At 39.2% G+C, this 23,080-nt stretch overlaps 1 protein-coding gene across 11 annotated transcripts in view; it reads right to left on the bottom strand.

Annotated features, from left to right (window-relative positions):
* The window catches only part of Tmem164 (transmembrane protein 164), a 156,388-nt gene that overhangs the window by 50,307 nt on the left and 83,001 nt on the right, over positions 1–23,080 (bottom strand). For 10 of the 11 annotated variants that reach the window (XM_013150200.3, XM_013150201.3, XM_063246275.1 and 7 more), the window contains one exon: positions 9,919–9,985. The exons of the other annotated variant lie outside the window; for it this stretch is intronic. In XM_013150200.3, the coding sequence (XP_013005654.1) occupies positions 9,919–9,978 (60 nt within the window). In that variant the 5' untranslated portion in view covers positions 9,979–9,985. The remainder of the gene's footprint in view (positions 1–9,918; positions 9,986–23,080) is intronic. 11 annotated transcript variants of the gene reach the window in all.

Genomic DNA, 23,080 nt, shown 5'->3' with positions numbered 1-23,080 from the left:
GGTCGATGGGGCATGGCCTTGAAGGGATTTTGGAACTCCCACTCCTTTCTCTCACTTCACTTCCTGTCACCCAAGAGTTGAGCAGTCTATTCTACAACATGGCCCCACTGTGATGTTCTGATTCACCACAGGCCCCAAAGTAACAGGACCAAGGGCCTAATGGATTGAAACCTTTGAAACCATAAGCCAAAATAAATCTGCCTGCTTTTGTTTTGCTTAAGTATTTTCTCATACTGATGGACAGCTGACTAACATGCAACCTTAGGCTAGTCATTCCCTCTCTCTGGGCCTTCCTACCTATGCACCATTTTATTATTTTACTTTCCCTCATGCTTGCTTTCTAGCCCTTCTCAAACTTTGGTGCACATACCAATTCCCTGGAGACCTTGTCAAATTGGAGACTCTCATTCTTCAGGTTTGGAATGGGACTCAAAATTCTGATTTACTAAGAAAAACCCAGTGAAAGCCTGTTCAGCAGGTCTGTGGACCACATTTCTGAGTTTCAAGGATTCAGGGCACTATGAGGAAAGCAGGGTGGCACAGCAGCAAGAAAAATACACTTTGGAACACAAACCCAGTTTCTAAGTTGCAATTTTGCCACACTCTGTGGCAGAGAACCCATGAATGAATTACTTACCATCTTTGGGCCTTGGTTTCCTTCTCTATAATAGAGATAATCTACATTAGGGCTGCTGTAAAGACTAACCAAGCTAAAGGAAGTAATGAATCTAACTCAGTTCTGTGCACATAAATAGGCCTTCAGTATATGGTTGCTGTTATGATGAATATTTCTCTGTTCCTTATATTCCTTCTTCCTGGTGGCAATACATGCTAAAGTTTCAAATATTTCCATGGCATACCTCATATATATAGTATTCTAAACTATTCTTAGGGACTGAATGTTCATGTCTTTCTAAAATTCACATGTGAGACTCTAACCCCCCAGGTGTCATATTAGGAGCCTGGATCTTTGGGAGGTAATTAAGTTTAGATTTAGTCATGATGGTAAAACCTCCATGATGGGATTTATTATAGTTTGGATCTGGAATGTCTCCCCATCGGCTCATGTGTTAAAGGTTTGGTTAGTAGCCTGTGGCACTGTTGGGAGATGGAGAAAACTTTAGGAGGCAGGGCCTAGTAGAAGGTCATTGGTGGCATCCCCTTGAAAGGTTCCAATATTGGAACTCTGGTCCCTTCTCTCTGCTTTCCAGCTGCCATGAGGTAAGCAGCCTTGCTCTACACAGGCTTCCCAGCACAATGTTCTGCCTTGCCACAGGCACAAAACAATGGGGCCAACAATGGACTGAAACTGTGAGCCAAAACAAATCTTTCTTCCTTATGAGTTTACTACTTATTTCAAGTATTTAGTTTCATCAATGGAAAGTGATTAACACAAAATTAGAGCTACATATTAGAAGAAATCCCATAGAACTTGCTTTCTCTCTACCCCTTAACCCCTCTTTGTGAAGACATAATTCAAAGGTGGCCACCTATAATCCAGAGAGCCTGCTGGCACTCTGATCTTGGACTTCCAGCCTCCAAAACTGTGAAAATTAAACTTTTGTTGTTTGAGCACCCAGTCTATAGCATTTTATTATGGCAGCCCTCACATTTATTTCTGACTGACTTCTGACAAGGATGCTAAGATATTACAATGGGGAAGGAGAAGTCATGTCAACAAATGGCTGAGACAACTGGTGTTCACAAGCAAAAATAACAATAATTTCTACCCTTTCATCACACTTTATATAAAAACTAACTAAAAAGAGGGCCATAGACCTAAATGTATGAGGCAACCCACTTTTTAAGTCTTTGTGATCCTAGATTAGACACCAGTTTCTTAGATATTACACCAAAATACAAGTAATGAAATAAAAAATAGAGAACTCAGACTTTGGCAGAATTAAAAACAAATGCGTACTTTAAAGAACACTATCAAGAAAATTCAAAGACCACTCACAGAATGGGAAAAGTACCTCAAATAATATATCTGAAAAGGATCAATATTCAGAAAGAACTCATAAAAATGAACAGTAAAAAGCAACTCCATTTTCTAAAATAAAGATTCAAAGAGACAGTTCCCAAAAGATTCACACAAGTAGCTAACAAGTACATGAAAAGGTATTCAACATCATTAGTTATCAGGAAAGTGCAAACAATAAAATATCATATCACACTCCTTAGGATGGTTATAATGAGGAACAAAGTGGCAAGTGAAATCACTCAAAAGACAACATTTTTATGTAAGAAACATTGCTTGGGGCACTGGAAAGAGAAAAGACCCTGGTACAGACTGCCTCCTACAGACATTGTTAACATTGTGCAAGTCCTGGGGACAAACAGGCTGCTGCCTGGTCCTTCCTCCTGCCATTCCCTAAATGAGCTAAGGGGCTTTGGCCAACTGATAAGCCCAAGATGTCTGGACATTTGATTTTATTCAAAAAACAAAATATCTCTGAAGCACATGCCAAAAAAAAAGCAGCGTTAGTCAAAATGGACAAGAAAGCTTGCCAGGGAATTTTAATCTCACTCAGCAAGGGTAATTCAGAAACAAAGCCCCCTTCATGTCACTGAACAGCTCAGGGAACTGGAGCCAAAAATGAGAAGAATAACATCAAAAAGGGCAAACCAACAGGAACCCCTCTCAAAATACTTAAGATAATATTAGTAATCATAGTAATGACAACAGCATCTGGTGCTTATTGATCAATTATTATATGCCAGGCACTATGCTGCTGACCACATATTATCTCCATTCAGTGGAGCACCATTTTCTAGATAAGCAAATGAAGTCAGCAAGGTCAGGTACCTTATCAAAGCTCACATAGCTGTAGTCAGTAGCTAACTAACAGTGCTGTGCTATGTGCTTTCACATATATAAACTAACTTAATCTTTGCAACAACTTTATTGGTAGGTGCTATAACCACTTCCACTTTATACATGAGAGAATTGAGGTTCAGGAGTTTAAGAAACTTACATGACTAGCCCACATTCATCTCTCTCCACCTTCATGTCTCTCTCTGCTCTCTCTCCTCCCTGCCTTGCTACACTTCCATTTTACTTGCTCTCTCTGTCTATCAGACTGCTTGCCTGTCTGTCTGTCTGGCTGCCCCCCCCCCACACACACAGGGCCCAGAAAGGGTATGAGCATAAATAACCTGACCCCTGGTCCCATCCTCTTAATGAATTACACTAGGGCAACATACTGTGAAAGAACTACTATTCGGGTTGCAAAATCCCATCCATAGATAAGAAGTTCTTAGTAAAGGCTGAAAATACAGGAAACACACAAATCTAAACAATAAGGCTAAAACAGGTAACAGAAGCAGTGCCATCCACGTCTTCTGATAATCTGCACATAAGTGGTAATGTTTGTACTGATATCAGGAACCCAATCCATGACTCCCCACCCTGCTCTTAATCTCAGTGCTGAGTTCATTGTTTTGGTCTCCCATGTATCATGGTACTCCTCTAGCCTGAACTGCCTCCTTCCTCAGCAACTGCCATGCACAGTCTATTGGTCCTTCAGGGATCTACTTACGCTTCACTTCTCTGTGGTAACTTTGATTTTCCCAGGAGATTACATATTAGAGAGTACATGTTAGTTGACAGTGTACAGTAAGCTTAGCACTTAGTTACAAACAAAGCTGAACCTCAGTTTCCTCATATGCAAATAGGGTTCTTACAAAAATTACATGATAATGAATATAAATACCTGGCAAACATTGTATGTTTCATAACTACTAACATTAACCTTCTTCCTATTTCTTAGAATTCAGAGCAACTTCAATTTTGCAATTAAGCCTAAACAGCCTTGTGATTTTCCATTTTCACAATTTCAACTATGAGACAAGTTGAATACCTATTATCCAAAACACTTAGGACTAGAAATGTATCAGATTTTAGAGCTTACGAGATTTTGCAATATTGCATAGACTTTACCAGATTAGCATCCTTAATCTAAAATCTAAAGCTTTTTGAACACTGGTACTCAAAATTTTTAGATTTTGGACTTAAAAATTAGGGAGGTTCAACTGATACTGTCATAATTTCTCAGGCATTTACACCTTCTCTTTCTAACTAATCTGTAAGTTCTTTGAGAGCAAGAGAAGAACCTCAGTTGTTATAGGAACTCTTGCAACACACAGCATGGCACTTGACAAAGAAAAGTGGTCAATAAGAATCCATGAATTGACTGGTGTGGTGCAGGCTGTATTCCTAGAAGATGTTACACACCGAAGGCTTAATCTTAAAATTCAGGTAAGAATTTGAAGATTCTATTTGAAGATTCTATTCTATATTCTATTTGAAGATACTATGCTGAGAGTATCTTTAGAATTTGTTTTGGATCAACAGTCCCAAAACATTCTCAGCACCCTTGACAAGGTTCTCAGACACACTGCATTCATCTGATCAGATACTTGCTAGCCTTTGTAGAAGATGAGGAAACATTTTGCCTCATATCAATGCTTTACAAAGTTAAGGCCTCATTTTTTATGTTTAAAATGCCTTCAAGAATGTAAAGGGACATTCTGCCCCCAATTCAGGTTCAAAATCTAAACAGTAATTTTTTAAAATAGCTCAATTTACCAGTCACAGAAATAACACTTCTAAGTCAATTAGCACATTCCAATGCACCACTTACCAAAGAGTGAGATCCACAAGCTTATTTGCATTGGTAAGAGCAAAGTTCTTCTAGCAGCATACATGGGGACAAGGTGTACAACAGTAAAGTTGCATCCCAGAATACTGAGATCATGTTTGTAGATAAAAGGTAGATACTCCAGTAATAACAGAAGCATTACTAAACTGTTTCACTCCATCTAAGAGCTAACAACATCCAAAAGAACCAGACAACAGAGAAAAAGAACTGGGCAAAGTAAGGCGTAAAGGGGAAAAAAAACAAAAGGAATAAACATAGAGCCACACAGATACACAAAAACGGGCAGTTTTGAGAATGAAATGATAACATGCTGGAGGCTTTGGACCTTGACAAAGAAAGGGGTTTGATGAAAAGAATACTTATCATTTTTGTTTTCTAATCTCAGTAAAAGACACATGACTAAAAACACAAATATAGGGCAGGCTAGTGTCTTCAATCTGGGAAGCAGGTTGATATAGCATCTGAAGTTTCTTTTTTTTATGCCTAGCATCCTTTGTTTGGAATGATATGAAGAAACTCTCTTGGGCGTTAAAAGGGTAAAAAAACCCCAAAAGACAGATATGATGATGCAGCATGGGCCTAGTATCTCAATCCAGGGCTAGATTATCAGCTCTACAATGTGAAAGCTATAACTGAATATCTAAGATGTAACCAAGTTCTATGGGCATACAAATTAGCTCCCATCTCTTAGTTTTCCCTATTTTTAGAAGGTAGTTTAGCCTAGATTAGATGATATTCTTTGTGAAGTCATAGGCACAGAAAAGGAATCCAGCATCACGATCGGAACGAAGGCCCCATGGCTATAACAAGGAACTCAAAAAACAGACAGCATATCTATTCTCCAAGCTGTGAGCTACTGACAGCCTGAATAGGTGGAACATAACTTTAGATTCACAGATGGAGTTACAACAGGGAAGAAAATAAAGTAGTTCATGTCCCTCCAAAATCACATACAAAACTGTGTTTGTGTGCTGGGGATGTAGCTTGATGATGTTGGTTTCACATGTGTGAAACTTTGAGTTCCATCCCCAGAAGCACACACCAAAAAATGTGTAAATTTGTCTGGAAAAGACTATAATACTCCTTATCTACTCAGAGAAGCCTATGACCTGACTCATAAATGGAGAGAAGCTAAGAAGCATCTTGAGTATTTTGCCTCAGAACATGTGAACACATTCAGAATTTCAGTTATGGAATAGGAAAAGAGTTCTGAAGCCTAAGTGAGGAGATGCAGGTTCTAGGCATACTCACCCTGTCTGTAAAGATCATTTACTTATAAATAAACCCATTGGGATATTTAATTTTTCTTCGAGGATGTTAGCTTTGAAGATGGAGAACCAGGAAGAACTGATATCCAGGCATCTTCTAGTTTGTTTGTAAGTCTTGATGCCAATAAGTCACAGGGTAGAATAGCACATGTGGAAATTTACTGATGACCCCAAGTTCTTTAGCTGACTGGCAACTACACCTCAAAGTCTCTGTCATTCTATTTATGTGAGTATATATGTATTGGTGGTACTGGAGCTTACACTCATTAGTTCATTTTATTTTTCTTGCTTCATTATTATTGCTAATGAGAAAAAAATGATTAAAAAGATAAAAGGCCAAGAAGGAAGCATAAAAGAAAAATAAAAAAGTGCCTTTCTGTCTAATTGAATCATTACATTTAAAAAAGAGCTGCCAATCTTTCTGTGCCTCATTTTACATCAATGTTAGCTCAAGGGCGGGCTTACAAAGCAGAGACCCTTGTACGACAAAATTGCCAGGCAGGGAAGGTTTCAAGTATCTTAAAGAACCAGACCAAGGCCAGGAGCAAAAGACACATGGAAATGGAGCTTTGCTGAGCTTCATTAGAAAAGAGCATGAAGATATATCAGAGTAACTAGAACACCTAGTTTTAAAAGACAACCCATTATAAACCTTCAGTGATAAGGAGTGTCATGGTTTATGTCTGTGGCCCCCCAGGCCTCATGAGTTTGAATTTGTTATTCATTGTCTAGTGCTTGGATTGATGGTGTCACCCACAAAGGGGTGGAGCCAGGATGTGATGTAATGGCAGGAAGAAAGTGTGTCTTGCTCTTTCCTGGTTCCGGCTTGCTGTTTGCAGCTGCCATGAACTGCAGCCCAGCCATGCCTGCCTGCCTGCCTTGGAGCCAACTGAGTGTGGACTGAAACCTCCAAAAAGTGTAAGAAATAAACCTTTCCTTTTCCAACTTGGGTTTCAGGTATTTTGTCTCAGTGACAAGTAAAAAGTATCTAAGACAAGGAGTTACTTGAATATTCTGGATAAACTAGTTGGCTATGCCTTGATATTGATTTGGAAAGTATCTGCTGTTAGTGTGAACAGATCAAATTGCACATGAGTGGGGGAGAATGCAAGAGGGAATGAAAATAGGAATAAGAGATGGAGAAGAGCAAGGCAAGAAAAGTAGGAGATGTGGGGGAGAGACAAAATTCTGTGTATTGAGTGGTATAGGTGCTATGGGTTGACTTGTGTATGTTACCTCCAAAAACAATCTGTATGTTGAAATCCTAACCTCTACTACCTCCAAATTGAGTGTATTTGGAGATAGGGCCTTCAAAGAAAGGACTAAGTTAAAGGCAGGCTACTAGAATGGGCTCTAATCAGTCTGATGAGTATCCTGATAATAGTAACTTTGGCCACACAAAGAGATACTATAAGCATGTTCACAAAGAGAAATGAACATATAAAGAAGCAACAAGAGGAGTCATTAAAAAGTCAAAGAGAGAAGACTCAGAGGAAGTCAATCTGGCGTCTTGGTTTTAGGGATAACACAGTACCTTGCATCTGATAAAGGGCCTAAGAAAACATTAGCAGACCTTGTGAGACGTGTGTGTGTGTGTGTGTGTGTGTGTGTGTGTGTGTGTATAACAATGTCAACTGAATGAAATCCTCACCACTAACTTCCTTAATGATTTTGGGTACATGACTGGGCCCTCTGGAGTCCTTATTCTCATCTTTGTAGAATTAGACTCAAATTCTGCTTATGCTCAATGACTCTACAAGGATAATGCTATTTGGTTTTCACTGGGGAAAAGATGCTAGTAGGAATAAGGCTGAAGTTAGCCTGTCTAGTGGAATATATCCACCTTAACTGATGGCAAAGACTGTAGAGCCGGAGTTGTGGGCTAGAGGCAATGAAAAGTCACAATCTCTGGCTCTATTAGTCTTGGGGGAGGTTTACCGACATGCCTCCCCTTCCTGGAATCTGAGAGAGGTGCTGAAAGTGGAAAGTGTGAGGCCAGGGATGTAGCTCAGTGGCACAGTGCCTGCCTGGCAAGTGCAAGGTCCGGAGTTCAATTCCCAGTACAAAACAATAAAATAGTAAAAATAAATGAATAAAAAAATAAAAGTGGAAAGTATTTGTCTAATTGCCTGACCATTCAATCTCCTAAAAAAATGAGAATAAGAAAGCATACTGATAAGATAGCAGCACATCCATTTTTCTGCCTTAGCAAGATACCTTCATAGTCAAGGAGTAACTTCTGCTCCAACACTGTGCCACATCCTTGAGTCTTAAAGCAACAATGCTGTGGTGTGTGAAAGTAGTCTTTTATTTGTTTCATGGTGTTGAGAATCAAATGTATGGTCTTGTGCATTCTAGGCAAGCGCTCTACTACTGAACTACATTCTTGCTCTCCAATTTTGGTTTTTAATATGGACCTAGGTGACTTCTATGGTCTACTGCACAGAATCAGTAGCTTTCAATTCTGGCTCCATGATAGAATCACCTAGGGGTACTACTCAAAATGTGATGCCCATGTTTTATCACAGATCACAAACTTAAATCCTCCAAGGTTAGGAGAGGGTACCAGTTTTGATTTTCCACCAGTTCGCTTTTTATTTTATTTGCAATTGACAAACAATTGAAAATAATTGCAGGGAATACAATTTATATATATATATATATATATATATATATATATATATAGATAGATATATAGATATATATATATAGATAGATAGATAGATATATAGATATAGATATAGATATATATATAGATATATATAAAGGGTATTTATAGAATGTGAGGCATTGATAAAGTCTACATTGTAGAACAATGAAATCAATTTCATTAGGTGATCCTGGAGCATAGTGAGGATTCAGAATCATTGCTTCAAATCAATGGTGGTGAACCTATGGCATGCGTACTACAATGGGCTATTTCTTACAATTGAAAATTCTAAAACATTCACCATCACAGCTTTAGATAAGTGCTTTTGCTTTTAACTTTGACTTATGTATAATCTGCATCTAGAAAAGTACAAGTATTACAAAGATTTACTTGAAAAACTGTGGGGGAGAGATGAATAAATCCTTCAAGAAGAACAAAGCAAAGCTATAGTTTTAGGATTGGACTCTGATTGAAACTTTTCCACTAAAAATTTATGTAACTCCCTAAACATTCATTTCTTCCCCTGTAAAATAAGAGGCAATAATATTTGCCCTATTTCCCACACCTATTATGTAAAAAGGCCTTATGAAGTATAAAATGCTATCCAAAAAAGATTATTAAGAGATAAACTACCATCTTTATGTATGAGATAAATTTGAGTCATGAAAGTGAAAGCCAAGAAGAATGATTTTAAGGGTGATTTCTTTCCCTGAGCTTTTAAAAGTGTCCTGCTAATCCCTGCCTAGTCTTACATGTGGGAATCTGATGATAATGTCCTACCTCCCCAACATTGTGGGTTCTACTTCTCTTGACACCAAGTTATCACCTGGCCCCCTACTATAGTTACTTTCTGGTTGGTAGCCTCAGGGTGGGGGTAATTCACACCTCCTGGTGGGGTTGGCTGATTAAGGAGGGAATCCAGTTCTTCCCCAACAGGGCCCTTGGCAGACTGGACAGGCTTTGAGGCTCCCTAGAAGATTATTATAACCAATGTGGCAGAGCCTACACAAGAGCCACTTAGAACACCTGAAAGTCTGTTTAATGGGTGAGGCTCCTGTCCCCTTTCTTTGTACCACAATTCTGCCTGTTTTCTGGGCCTTTTTGGTCTGCCTCTACTCTGATTTAAATACTTATTGGAGACCCACGGTTCCACAGAATACTCATATCCCATCAACCATCACTACATCTAAGCAGGACTACACCAAACCTCAGTATTCACACACATACACAAAACACATGCATATGAGCTAAGAATTAAGACAGCCACTGGATAACAAAGGGGTAAGCGGATACTTTTCTGAATGTTACTGGAAAATTTCTACAGGAGGCTACTTACCAGCCGGGTATTTACCACAGGAAACAGAAGTGCCAGAAGAGCTCCATTCAACATGTGCATTTGTAACCTACAGTAGAAAGAAAATTAAGGCACATCACATTCAGACTCTGATGCAGAGAAGAAAATGTGTAGGGTTAAACCACGTCATTTGGGAGAAGACTAAGTATATAAGTAGTTCTGTGTAAAACAGTCCTAAAGATTGTGCACATGCAAAATAAATTAAAAGCAGCATGTTTTATGTTAACTAAAATGCTCTGAAGGGTACCACTACTACCTCAGAATCCCTCAGAAACTTATGGAACACACTTATCATACTTCCTTACATCATGAGCTCTATGCTCCCTAAACATTCAGGCAGCTTCAAACCAATGGCTTCAACTGCTATGGCATAGCAAAGTGGAGATGCAGCAGCTCAACACTCCTTTTTACAGTAGAAGGCTATTAGAACATGGCCACCTGTTTATATAGTCATGGCTGAGACTTAGCTCCAAATAAGAGACCTGAACACGAAAGGCTGGTACAAATCATGAAGTCAATTACAAATCTTTGCAAGCTGTGTTTCCCTACTGTCTTGAAATGCCTTCAAGAACTGTGGCAGTAGATGGGGAAGATAAATGTGGCAGTTCTCCAGGTTGGTTTTGATTTGTTTTACATATTGGGCCCTGTAGCTTAACAGCAAAGTAGAACAGAACAAAATTGAAAAAAAAGGGCAATGATGAAAAAGTAAACCACCAATCTTCTACATCAAGTAGTGGTATTGCTTCCTGGTCCCAATACCAGACTTTTAAAAATGCAAACCCTTCATAAGTCAAGAACAATTAACTGAACAAGAAACCCTAATTGTAAGTGCTTAGAAGAAGGATTTAAGTGGCTCTCTTCATCATTCTGGGTAAATGGTCTTTACTCCTGATGAAAAGCTGATTTGATGGGTCATGGACAAACATCACTGAGTCAACATGCTTCTTAAGAAACACTTGCATATCAATGTTTATAGCAGCACAATTCATAATAGTCAAATCCTGGAAGCAGCCTGTATACCCATCAACAGATGACTAGATAAACAAAATGTGACATCTATATGTAACAGAACACTACTCAGCTATAAAAATAACAAATTTGAGGCATTACTAGGAACATTGGTAGGAAAATATAATGTTGAGTGAAATAAACATACAAGCTTAAATATGATTACGATATTGCATTTTGAGTAAGGCAAAGTACAAACAAAAAGAATAGAGGATGGATAGAAAGGAGACAGATCACATCCAATAGGGAAGTGGACAAGGAAACAAGGAGGGGGCGCGGGAAGGGGAAATGAGGGGAATAAAGATGTGCCATGTATAGGGTCTTAGTATTTCCAGCCAATGTAAACATTATATACCAGAACATGTGCTAAGACAAAGAATATCAATAAGTATGAAAAAGGTTATAGAACCAGAGGAGATGGGGAAAAGCAGGAGGGGAAGGCAGGGGAGGAGAGGGAAGGGGAGTTAAAAAAAAAAGCTATAATAAGGACACATAACCACTCCCCAAAATGACTATAAACTGCAGGAATTGTAAACAGGAGCTAATAAAATAAGAAAAGAAAGCCTAAAAGAAAGGGCTGGGGATTTAGCTCAGCGGCATAAGCGCCTGCCTTGCAAGCAGGCAGTCGTGAGTTCGATCCCTGGTACCGATAAAAAGAAAAAAGACAAAAAAAAAAAAAAAAAAAAAAAAGAAAGCCTAAAAGAAAAAAAAAAAAAGATACCACAAGACAATATAGACATTAGCTGAGTCTCAGTGTCTATCTGACCTTCCAGAACTCTGGCTCTTTTCTCAGAACTCACAAAAGTGTTTGTAAGATGAAGAGACATTACAAGGAGATTCCAGAAAATAGTTCAGAAGCCCCAAGACACTTTTTCATCTCTCTTAGTCTGTTTCTTCCTGCTGTTCTTTGTCACCAAATCCTCAACAGTGAGAATGTGCACTGAATATATTCCAGGCAAGTATCTAATGAAGTGCTTTACCAACGCTTATTTAATTTTACAGCAACCTTCTGAGATAGGTATAATGATTTTACCCATTTTGTCAATGAGCAACCCAGGTTCAGAGATGTGAGGCAACCAGGTGAATGTCACATATCAGTAGCCAGAACTCACACCCATAATTATCTGACTCCAGACTTCAAAATCTTGTCTCTTTCTCTGGGCCATCAGAGTCTCCCTCTCTTCCACCAGTCTCCCAGATGGCTTCAAATGGAAACTCAGAGATGCTCCTTGTCCTTCCTTTTGGTTTCAGGGTCTTTCTCCTCTTCCCACATTGTGCAGCCCAGTTCTAAAATGCTTTCAAGGGATCACTTTAAGGGGAGAAGTCTTTTTGACCAGGATGGAGCACTTCAGTTGTGGAGGTTAATAGGACTTGACTTGGTCCATAAAAAGAAGGAGACATACCACTATTATGCCACACTGGCCACCTGGATAAGGGGTCTGTAGACTAGAAAATAGAATAGGAGCCTCCTTAGGTCTTCTAGCTAATCCTGAGTAGAAGGAGGTTAAAAAAAATTAGTAGAGAAATGTCTCTGGAAAGCAAGTCAAGGATATGGGTAGAAAAAGAGAAAAAAAAAAAAAAACAGATAAAGAAAGGCACCAAGTAGCCTTGCAACTTATATCAAGAGACAAGAAAAAGAGCTGATAGGCAGGACATAGAGAGAAAACCAAGTACACAAATGATAAGCCACCTCCACCTCCAAAAGAATAAAGGGGACAGTAACTTCAAGGCAGTATATACTCATAGTATATACATCTATGCACTAACATATACATATACATACACATGTGTACTCACTCTAGAGTCACTGTATTATTCACTCTAGGGTCATTACAGAATATAACAGATATTCACAAGCTTCTTTACTAATTCTAAGCTAACCATGAATAAGGAACCCTCTTACCAACCAGCTGCCCACTCCAAAGATAAGGCCTTAAAAGTTAGGCTAAGGACAAATAAATAAAAAGAATCTGCATATATACCACCAGAACAAATGAGGTTAGACAGAGCTGCTCAGATGCCAATTCACTAATGGGAAGTTTCAGGTGCAGGGGGTAGGGTCACACATCCCCCATAAAAGCAGCTGGGAACAAAGGGCCCACAGGTCCTGCATCTTTCCAGAGACACATACCCTGATTCTTTCTTATCTTTATCAGCATAGCTATCAATCTTCTCCTTTAGTCTCCCTTCCTCTTTCTCTTTATAAATAAAGTGTTTTCCTGTTATTAAATTTTGTCCCTGTAATTCTTTTATTTGGGGATGAGTTTACAATCCCAGTGGCTCCTTGGACAGCAGAGCAGTGCTGTCCAAGACAACATCTTTGGTTCCCTAGATGTGACATCTTTGGTTCCCTGACTAGGACCTAGACCTGACAGGTGGGTCAGCTTACCACACAATAATAGGAGCATCTTTCAAGGGGTACCCTGTACTCCGAGGAACGAACTCTAGGTCTGGGGTCACACAGAATCTGGCCTAACTCTGTCCCAAGATCTCCTATGTGATATCATACCATATAGACTTTCCATGAGAGAGGAAAAATCACACTGATAGTCTCCAGGTAATGTTGGATTCTGCTGCTGTACTTTGTCACTGACCTCAAAGGAATGTTGGTATTTGCACAAGATTAGACATTTGGACCCTGAAAATTACATGATAAGGATGAGGGAATTGATTCCAAGGTCCCATAGAAGGCCAAAGAAAAAAAAGAGATAAAACTAACATCAAGATTCAAAATGAGTTAAGTTCTTAGATAAATACAACCTTGTGCAGGGTCCTTGAAACTCAGTATAAACTATACACATGCCAAAGAATGAAGTATCTTTAAAATATAAACATATCTTGCATATTAATACCTGCAAAAATAGCTACCATGTATTAAACATTTCTATATGCAGTAATCCTCACAGTTTTTATTATCATCTTCTTCATTTCACAAAGCTAGCTTCAAGTGATTAAGTAACTTCCATAACAGCATAGATATAACTGGCAGAATCAGATGTCAAGGGGCCTACCAAATTTCAGGCCTGTGTGTTTGCCAGTGTACCTGTACCTAGTTTCAAATCCATGGCATGAACATTGCACGTGTTCTATGGTGTGTGTGTGTGTGTGTGTGTGTGTGTGTATTAGACACATGTGCATGACAGGCAGAAATTCTAGGATACCCATGAGACAGTAGAGGTCATGTACGAAAGCATTAGAACCCTTTATGTGTTTATGGCAAAATTGTCCTAATTATACAGCTACAACAGAATACAGATCAAAAATACAGATCAGTAAGAAGTAGTGAACCCCGTGTCTTGGTTACTTTTCTCTCATTGCTGAGACAAAAAATACCCAACACCCAAAGTTAAATAGGTAAAGGTTTTACTTAGCTCACAGTTTTTAGAAGTTTCAGACAAGGCAGGGTGGTATCACATAAGAGAACAGTTCACGGTGCCCACAACAAAGCAAAAGCAACAAGGAAATACTACAGGTCTTTTTATCCCTTAATCTTATCCAGGATATTTCAGTCAGGTAGTATTCACATCCTTATCATAGCATAAATCAATCCCAGTGTCACATATTCTAGGTCCAACCACCCCTGAAAATGCCCCACCTACGATCGTATGAGGGTTAAGGGGACATCTAGAAACATGACATAACATCTAGTTACAGGCAAAAACTTCCGTTTTTACTAATACTTGCCTCTAGCCTACTACCAAGATTTCTATTGGTTATTGGAAATGAATACTGGACTACTAGAAAGTCCTGTGTGAGTTCCATCACTGTACAATAGGAACCATTAACAGCACCCATAGTTAAAAGACATTAATATTTGCAAAGTGGTTAGGAAAATAGATGGTATATATTAGGCATCACAGAAGTGTTTGTTGAACAAATGAAGAACTTAAAGCTTCAAGATGAATATAGGGAAAGAGGAAAGGTAAGAGAGAAGGAAAGGAATAAGGAAGGAAAGGGGGAGATGGCAGAAAAGGAAGGAGAGGAAGGAGGAGAGGGGAGGAAGAAAGAACTAGGGAAGAAAAGGAGGGAGAGGGAGAAAGGACAAAAATATATGACAGAACTAAACTTTTAAAATTCAAAGTATAAAAAAGAAATCTTGAGAAAGCAAAACAACATACTGTGGCCTATTGTTACATGCAGTTAAGTTAAAAATATTATAGGCAGTCAGACAGGGCTAGGCCCTCAAAGGAGCCAGTGCAGAAAATGAGATGCCTTGCAACTTTGAAGGAGACAGACACTTTGCGCTGTGGGCCAGATCTCAAGACAAGGGCAAAACAAGTGTAATCTCAATCTCACCTTAAGAAAATGTCAGGGATTTATTTTCTAAACAGGTATGGATCACTTGAGGAAGCCTGGAGCTACCATTCCAACCCAATACAGGAAGTCACTGTTCTTTTAAGCATTTCTGTTTGCTAGTTTGACATGATGCTCACTTCCCTATTTGTCCCTGATTTAATCAATTTTACCTGAGTAATTAATCTTATTGATCGACCATGGTTCTGTTCCACCTTGTGACCAACTTGTGAATTCCCATGTTTCCCCCATCTTGGATCATCTTACCTCATGGTTTTACTCTATAAAAGTCCTTAGAAAAGACAGAATCTTTGGCAAGCCACTCAGGACCACTTCTGTCTCTCTCAGAAAGAAGCTTTCTCTCAATAAATACATTCTTCTCTTAACCTCCGTTGTTCCTAAAATTCATTCTTCGATTTTAGAAAACACAAATTTGTACCAGACATCTAGTAGGCTGGCAGTTTCGTTCCCCTATATCACTACAACCAAAAATTAGGAGTTTAGTGGCAAACTTCAATGATACTCATAAACTTACTTCTATCCAGTTCAAAGTCTTGGCTGATAAACTGCATATGTTTTATTTTCTGTATATTTTGATTTTTCTCACATTTAAAGAAAACCTTTCTGGGAAAGGGGTGTAACTCAATGGTAGATGCCTTCCCTAACAAGTGTGAGATCCTGGGTTTGATCCTTTGTACTGTTAATAACAAAACAAAATAAAATAAAACACCCCTTCAAACTATGGGAAAAGTATTCCTCCCCAGAGGGGCAGTCTTAGAGGCAGCAGAGGGGATACAGGAGCATCCCTTTGATACGCAAACTGTCATGGTTTATGTTTATGAAGGCTGCAGAGTGCCATGTTCCAGAATGGTGACAGAGGCCACATGAGTTTCCAGAATGGCGGCAACACAGAAAAGCTTTTCTTCACAATCAGGTAAACAGAGCTCTGTGATCCAGGCAACTGACCCCTACAGCAAGAGAAAGAAAATCCTGGCTACTGCTCCAGCTAGCAGTAAATCTTGGTGGCATCCTCATGGTGCTGATTTTAGGTGCAAGGAAAATGCACAAATTCTGAAGGTAAGACGGCTTCCACCTCATTTGCAAAGGGCCTGGGAGGCCAAGCAGTGTGCCCCTGGGAGGGCAATTTGTGAAGATGTAAAGGGGAAGGGAAAGGTGCAGTGGAGACCCCAAAAGTTTAAAAAAGCCAGGAATGTGGGTGATACAAGGAAAGCTGCAAAAAGCGAGCAGAGAGGATTTAAGAGAGAAGCTGCGCGAGCTGATATCCCTGGAAGTGCCATGAGGGTGGAATCACCCAAGCCTTTGGAGCTTGTAACCAGATTGCTTCAGATGCTAAGCTTGGAACTCTAGGACTTAATGTTAGCCCTGCTGGATGTTGGACTTGCTTTGTTTCCAATGCTTTATAGTCCCCTGTTTGTAACTTTTGGAATGGTAACGTTTATCTTGTGCTTTTGCATTTCAGAAATGTTTAACCTTGTTTCTTTTGTACAGGGACTTACAGTTAACAGTTTGCCATAGATCTTGGAGGAGACTTGGGACTTGTACTGTTCAGCAGTGCTGACTTAGGACTTTGGCAACTCTTGGAGGTGGACTAAATGTCTTTTGTATAAAGGATTTACATGAGTCCTGGGGGCCAGGGGTGGAATGTCATGGTTTATGTCTGTGTCCCCCAGGCCTCATGAGTTTGAACTGTGCATTTGTTATTCGTTCATTGTGTAGTGCTCCACAAAGGGGTGGAGCCAGGATGTGATGTAATGGCAGGAAGAAGGTGTGTCTCTCTCCTTGCTGGTTCCAGCTTTGCTGTTTGCAGTGGCCATGAACTGTGGCCCAGCCATGCCTGCCTGCCTTGGAGCTAACTGAGTGTGGATTGAAACCTCCAAAAACTGTAAGAAATAAACCTTTCCTTTCCCAACTTTGGGCTTCAGGTATTTTGTCTCAGTGATGAGTAAAAAGTAACTAAGACACAAACTAATCAACCCACACCCTACCCTCCTCCCTCATATCCAGGGGGCAAAATTCTTCTACCTTAGTCATCCCTGGGTCATGAAAAAGAGTAAATCTGAGACATTTTCAGGAAAATAGATATACTAGAAAATATAATGTTAAGCAAAATAAATGAGAAACAAGTTTAAATATTGTATAGTATCTCCCATTTGAGTAAGAACGTATACAAATAAAGAACAAAACAAAACACTGATAGAAGTAAACAAAGAGGTAGATCTTTTATGAATGGGAATGGGTGCAGCAGAAAGAGGGCAAAAGGAAGAGGGAGATGAACAGGAAATTAAAAAAAAATTAAAATGTGTTTTGTATTTGTACCAAACTCCCACAATGAATGCAAACATTCTATGTCATAAACTAAAAATAAGAAAAGTGAAAACGGGGAAAGGGAATTTAGACAACAAAAGAGGGAGGTGAGTGGGAAGGAAAAAAGGAATACATAGAATCAAACTGTGTTATGTACGTGTACCCACTCCCTAAGATGGGTGCAAACTTTATATAATGTAAGGATGTACTAAAGAAAAAAAGAAGGACAAAACAAAGCAGTCCTTACTATGTCACAAATATTTCCTGTAAGCTTTTTGGCTTTGGATAAGCTCCTGTGCTTAAGTTTAGTAAGAATACGGGCTCCATGAAGAAAAACATGTCAATTGTCACCAAACAGACAGTAATTTTCTATAAATCCAAAGCAATTCTGATCAAAATTCTATTAGTGTATTTCATAGATATAAATTCACTCTAAACTGTGTGTAGAAGGCCAAAGAAACAGAAGCAAATTAAAACAATTTTGAAAAGGAACAGATGAAGAAATCACATGACCTCATTCTAAATTATAGCAGTCAAAACAATGATGAGATTTACTTTCTGCCATTTGTATAAGAAGTACACTAGAATATTTCCAATGTTCCATAGTCCAGGGTCTTTCTACTGGCTTGCTGTTCACATAAAAGCCCACGGTTGAGGGTATACCTTCTCTGCTGTCTATGTGAGGTCCTATAGGACAAGCTTGTTATGTGTCAGGGAATGAGATTCATGCCTGGCAAGTCAAATTCACACATGAGAAAGTGTACCAAACGCTGAATCAAAGTGATGATCATGCATATGTCCAAAGGACTTTCCTCTTCACTTTTTATATGTTTGAAAATTTTATAATAAAGTCAAGTATAACAGTTTGGATCACTTTGCCTGAGGCAATGAAATTTCCCTCTTGCAGCCAGTGGTTTTCACCTTCCTTGATTGTTACCAAACGAGGTCATTCAACTGCAAGGGTTCCAGACCATTTTTCCCCTGTGAAATTCAGGAAGTTGGCAAAGGTTCCCATCTGGAATGTGTTCAAATGCTAACAGTCTACTTCTGTGACAGTACTTTTCATTCTGAAATGCTAATTATCAGAATGAAAGAAATTTTTATTCCAAAATTATAATAATGAAGTGCAACGTGAGTAAACTGTCAAGGCAAGGATAATGCTATATATTATTATTGACATGTATTTAGAACTTTATAACATGTCAAGTTCCACACTAAGAAATTACAAGGCCCACCTCACTTAACTATCACAACTATGCAAGAAGGTAGTTACTATTAATAGTCTTATTTTACAAATGAGAAAATGAGTGGCCTAACAAAATAAAAAGAGGCAGAAAATGATTAGTTCTCATTCCTCTGATGACTAGTACTTGGTATTTTTCACTGATGGGAAAATCTATCTTGATCTCTAGCCATTCTTTTACCTAGAGATAATGCACATCCAAACGCATGTTCAAAGCAGAGCAGCCCATGAGGAAGAAAAATATGAAAGCAGTTCCTGCTCTGAAAACCTTCCAAGAACTTCCAGGAGACTTGTAGAAGACAAGTTGAATATATATATATATATATATATATATATATATATATATATATATGGAGGGAAGTATATTCTGTTGCATATGGAAGAGTAAGAGGGCCCTGTCAACAACCTGTATGTTTCCTCCCTTTTCTAAGTATTAACAAAAGAACATATATAAGTGTAAGGTAGGATGCTGACAGATAACACATGAGCTGAATTTCACATAAAATAATAACTGGTCTCGTGGAATTGTTGCTTACAATTGTTGCTTATGGGTCTTTTAGGTACCTGGTCCCTTTCCTCCTTAAATCTGCAGCATCCATATATAAGGATTTCTCTCCCTTGCCAAGAACTGGATCTTAATAAAGTTGCCTAAAATAAAAGATAATAGGCCAGGTATGGTGGTGCCTGCCTGTAATCCCAGCACTCCAGAGGTAGAGGTAGGAGGATCATAGTGAGTTCAAAGCCAGCCAGGGTTACAAAGCGAGTTCTAGGCCAGCCTGAGTTACAAAGTGAAATCCTGTCTCAATGGGACAAAGAAAAAAGTTGTTCAGGTCAGAGGCAATTTCACAAGTACCATCTTCACTACTGAGTCCAAAGCAAAGCCAAAAAGCAGCCACATTTGAGGTGAAGGTGGCAAAGGGCTACTCCTTTGGTAACTCATATGATCCGAACCAGATCCCAGTTGAGAACATGTCAGGATCCCGAGCAGGTGATGTGTTGAGTACTAGGGAAGTAGGTACTAAGTAGGTACTAAGATGTAAAACCATTCCAACACATTAAGACACAAGCTCAACCTGTGTCCATCATGTTATAACCTCAGGCAGTCCTAAAGATATGAGGCTCCCCAAGGGAAGTCATACTGTTTAAAACTCTGACAGTGAAATACATGGTATCTGAAAGAGAGATAGCTGAATGGCTACTGAACTATCCTAATATCCTGCTCAACAAAGTATCAATCTGGCAATGCCATAGCCACATCAGGCTTCCCTTATTCCCATCATTCACCCCCAAGCTTCAATGCCCTCTCCACCCAGCAATACACTCTCTGCTCTCAGCACCCTCTCTCCTTCTTTTTCAAAAGACTCTCCAGACCAAATCATCACATACTCATGACCAAATAATCTCACTTGCATCACAGATCTGCTTCCCTCCATGTGTACATGAAAATGCTCAGGTTTCAGGGTTTCTTGAGGGGTGGAGGGTATTGTGGCTTCAAGAGGACGTGTGCAAGTTCTCTGCTTGCTCTGCACTTTTCTTCCCAGAGTGGATTGGGGGAAGAAGAGTTCACTGCCAATCAAGCTGCACTGCTCAGGGACTCCATGAGTTTCCCCACCCTTACTGTACACATTAGGATAAGCTGGTACATGTGGTAGGTATTCACACTGCTGCTAACCAGTCTGACTAAAACCCAAAGCTTGGAAAACTTTAATTGCTGTTCCCTTTTCCTTTATTTATTCCTTCAAGATATCCTAGCACAGAGACTCCAAAAGACAGCTTCTCTAAGACACTCTCAACCTCTTGTGAAGCTCTCTTTAAAAACAACACAAGACATTGAGGAAAAAGTTGAGAATTACTGCCTACTGTCATGGTGGGATCCATGCAAACTGGGAAGAGGGCAAGAATGCCTTCTATAGGTGATTACTATACCCTTTTTCACTCAACAGACTGAGAACCTCTGAACCTCCTGAAGTAGAACAGAAAAAAATAAAAGGCAAAAAGGAGACGAGAAAATGACAATTAAAAATAATACTTTGTAAAAAGACCACAACTTTCAGTACTTACTCAAAGTTATATAAGACAGTCCCATGCCAACATTTTTGGGCTAGATTTATAGCTCTTTTCTACCAGACCCTAAAAGGCCATCAATTGGCTCAGTCAAAAAAAGAGTATGTACAAATCTGGCCTTGATATAAGGACAGCCCCAATGTCAACAGTCTTTGGCCAGACTTATACTTTCTCTAGTAGATCCTTCCCTAAAAGACACAAATTGGCCCAATTAAAAAAAGTAAACAACAGGTTGAGTCTAGAAAATGCTTACATCATCTATCCAAAAAACAAACAGAAAAACCTGCCTGTGCCTGTAAACAGGCTATTGCCCTTTTTAGGGAGGTGATGGGGGCACTTTTATCCCTAGGTTTTAACCCCCTCAGAAAATATTAATGTACCCAGTACCAAAATGTAATGGGTCTCACTGCTTTAAGCATCCACAGTCCTCTCAAGTGCAACCTATAATCCCGATCTGTGACTAATAAACCCTATTTGTCCCTTCTGAAACATTCTAAAATTTATTTGTGTGTGTGTGTGTGTGTGTGTATGTGTGTGTGTGTGTGTGTGTGTGTGTGATGGGAGTAAGCAAACCTGCTGGCTAAGTTCCAAAAACTCTCAGACTCATCCCAGTGACACTCCCATGCAGTTCCGGTTTCCTCTTAGTCATAGGGCTGTGACTCACAAACTTCCACCTTCTATAGCCCATAGCCCTAAGATCTTCGTATTCCTCTAGCTCAGAGGGATAATGAACCTGTATTACTAACTCTGTCTCAAGAACAAAATTCTTAGAGGCTTGCTCCCTCAATCCCCAACGCCCTGGAATTTAGGAGACCTTGGTTGGAATTTAGGCTCTTCCCAGATCAAGCATGGATTTCCAAAAATACAAGTAGGAAGTAGAGTACATATCCTTAGCACATCACTGAAAGAAAAACAGCTTGGGCTCAGGAGGACAGCATTGTTTTTTTAATGGAAGGGAAGGGGTTATCTTTACCTGGAACCTGTAGAAATAGCTGACTCTGGTTAGGGGCTGCTCTTTTATCCACTAAGTAAGCTGTGCTTAATAACTTAAGAGCTCAGATTTTCCAGCCTTGGGGAGAAATAAGATCATCTGCAGAAAGCATCACTAGTTACTGGCTGGTTTTCAAGATACCTCTGATATGAACACTTGTGACAGTGGCTGAGATTTCCCAAGCAGAGGAGAAGAAAAACAATCCCTACTCTGATCCTTACATTTAAAAGAAGTGTGAATATGAACTTCATATATCTCCATCCCTAATGACCATGGGATGAGGTCACCAGAACAGCTGCAGCTTTCTAGAACCTTACAATCCCTTGGAGTAAGGTATTACTTTAAATATAGGTACTCAATTTTTCCCACTATTTTATGTTTTATTAACAATGTAAGTTAATTTCCTGTTATGCAATTGCCCCTTCATCCTCTATCCCTCTCTCTATCTCTGCCTCACTGTACGTGTTAGATCTAATTCCTTTAAATTCGAATATGATTCTCCAGGTTTGGCTTTTTGATGTGATAGAATATAAAGAACACACAATTATCCATCTTAACTGCCTTTAAGTGTTATAGTTCATTGGTCTTAATTATATTCACAATGTTGTACAACTATCACCACCAGGCATCTCTAGAACTTTGCATCTGGCCCTCCAGTTTAGCTAAGTAAAATGTTACTGGGATACTGTACAGCCACACCCATTTTTTGCATATTTCTGTGCTGATTTCTTGCTATAATAGTTAAGCAATACAAGCATAAAGAAGACATGGTCCTTTAGGTCTAAAATTTGCTATCTGGCCTCTTATAGTAAAACTTTGAAAAGTTCTGCTCTAAATCCAACAATGCAGTTTCTACTTTAAAATAACATTTGACTAACAACCACTAACCCAGTCTCTCCCATTTTACCCCTGAAATACTTGTGAAGATACAGAAACAGATAAAATTCTCCAATAACTGGAAGCTTAAGACCAATAGTCATATTATTGCCCTAATCTTGGAGAAATTCCCAATAATAATCAGGCTAATGCTAAAATAAGAAGAGACAATTTATGCCTAATCACTGAGCAGCTTCCAGAAATTGAAAGGCAGAAAGACACTAAATCTTTCCAACACCATCAGTCCTGTGGCTTATACACCAAAACTTTATCTAACAATCAGCAAAGTGAACAACTATTCCTTAACTATACAGCTAATGCTAGCGAAGAAAATCGGCAACCTC

This window comes from Cavia porcellus, unplaced genomic scaffold (assembly GCF_034190915.1).
Source record: "Cavia porcellus strain 051 isolate PalLab524CR breed Dunkin Hartley unplaced genomic scaffold, mCavPor4.1 scaffold_3, whole genome shotgun sequence".
Classification (NCBI taxonomy): Eukaryota; Metazoa; Chordata; class Mammalia; order Rodentia; family Caviidae; genus Cavia; species Cavia porcellus.
This window is presented reverse-complemented; position numbering and strand designations above follow the sequence as displayed.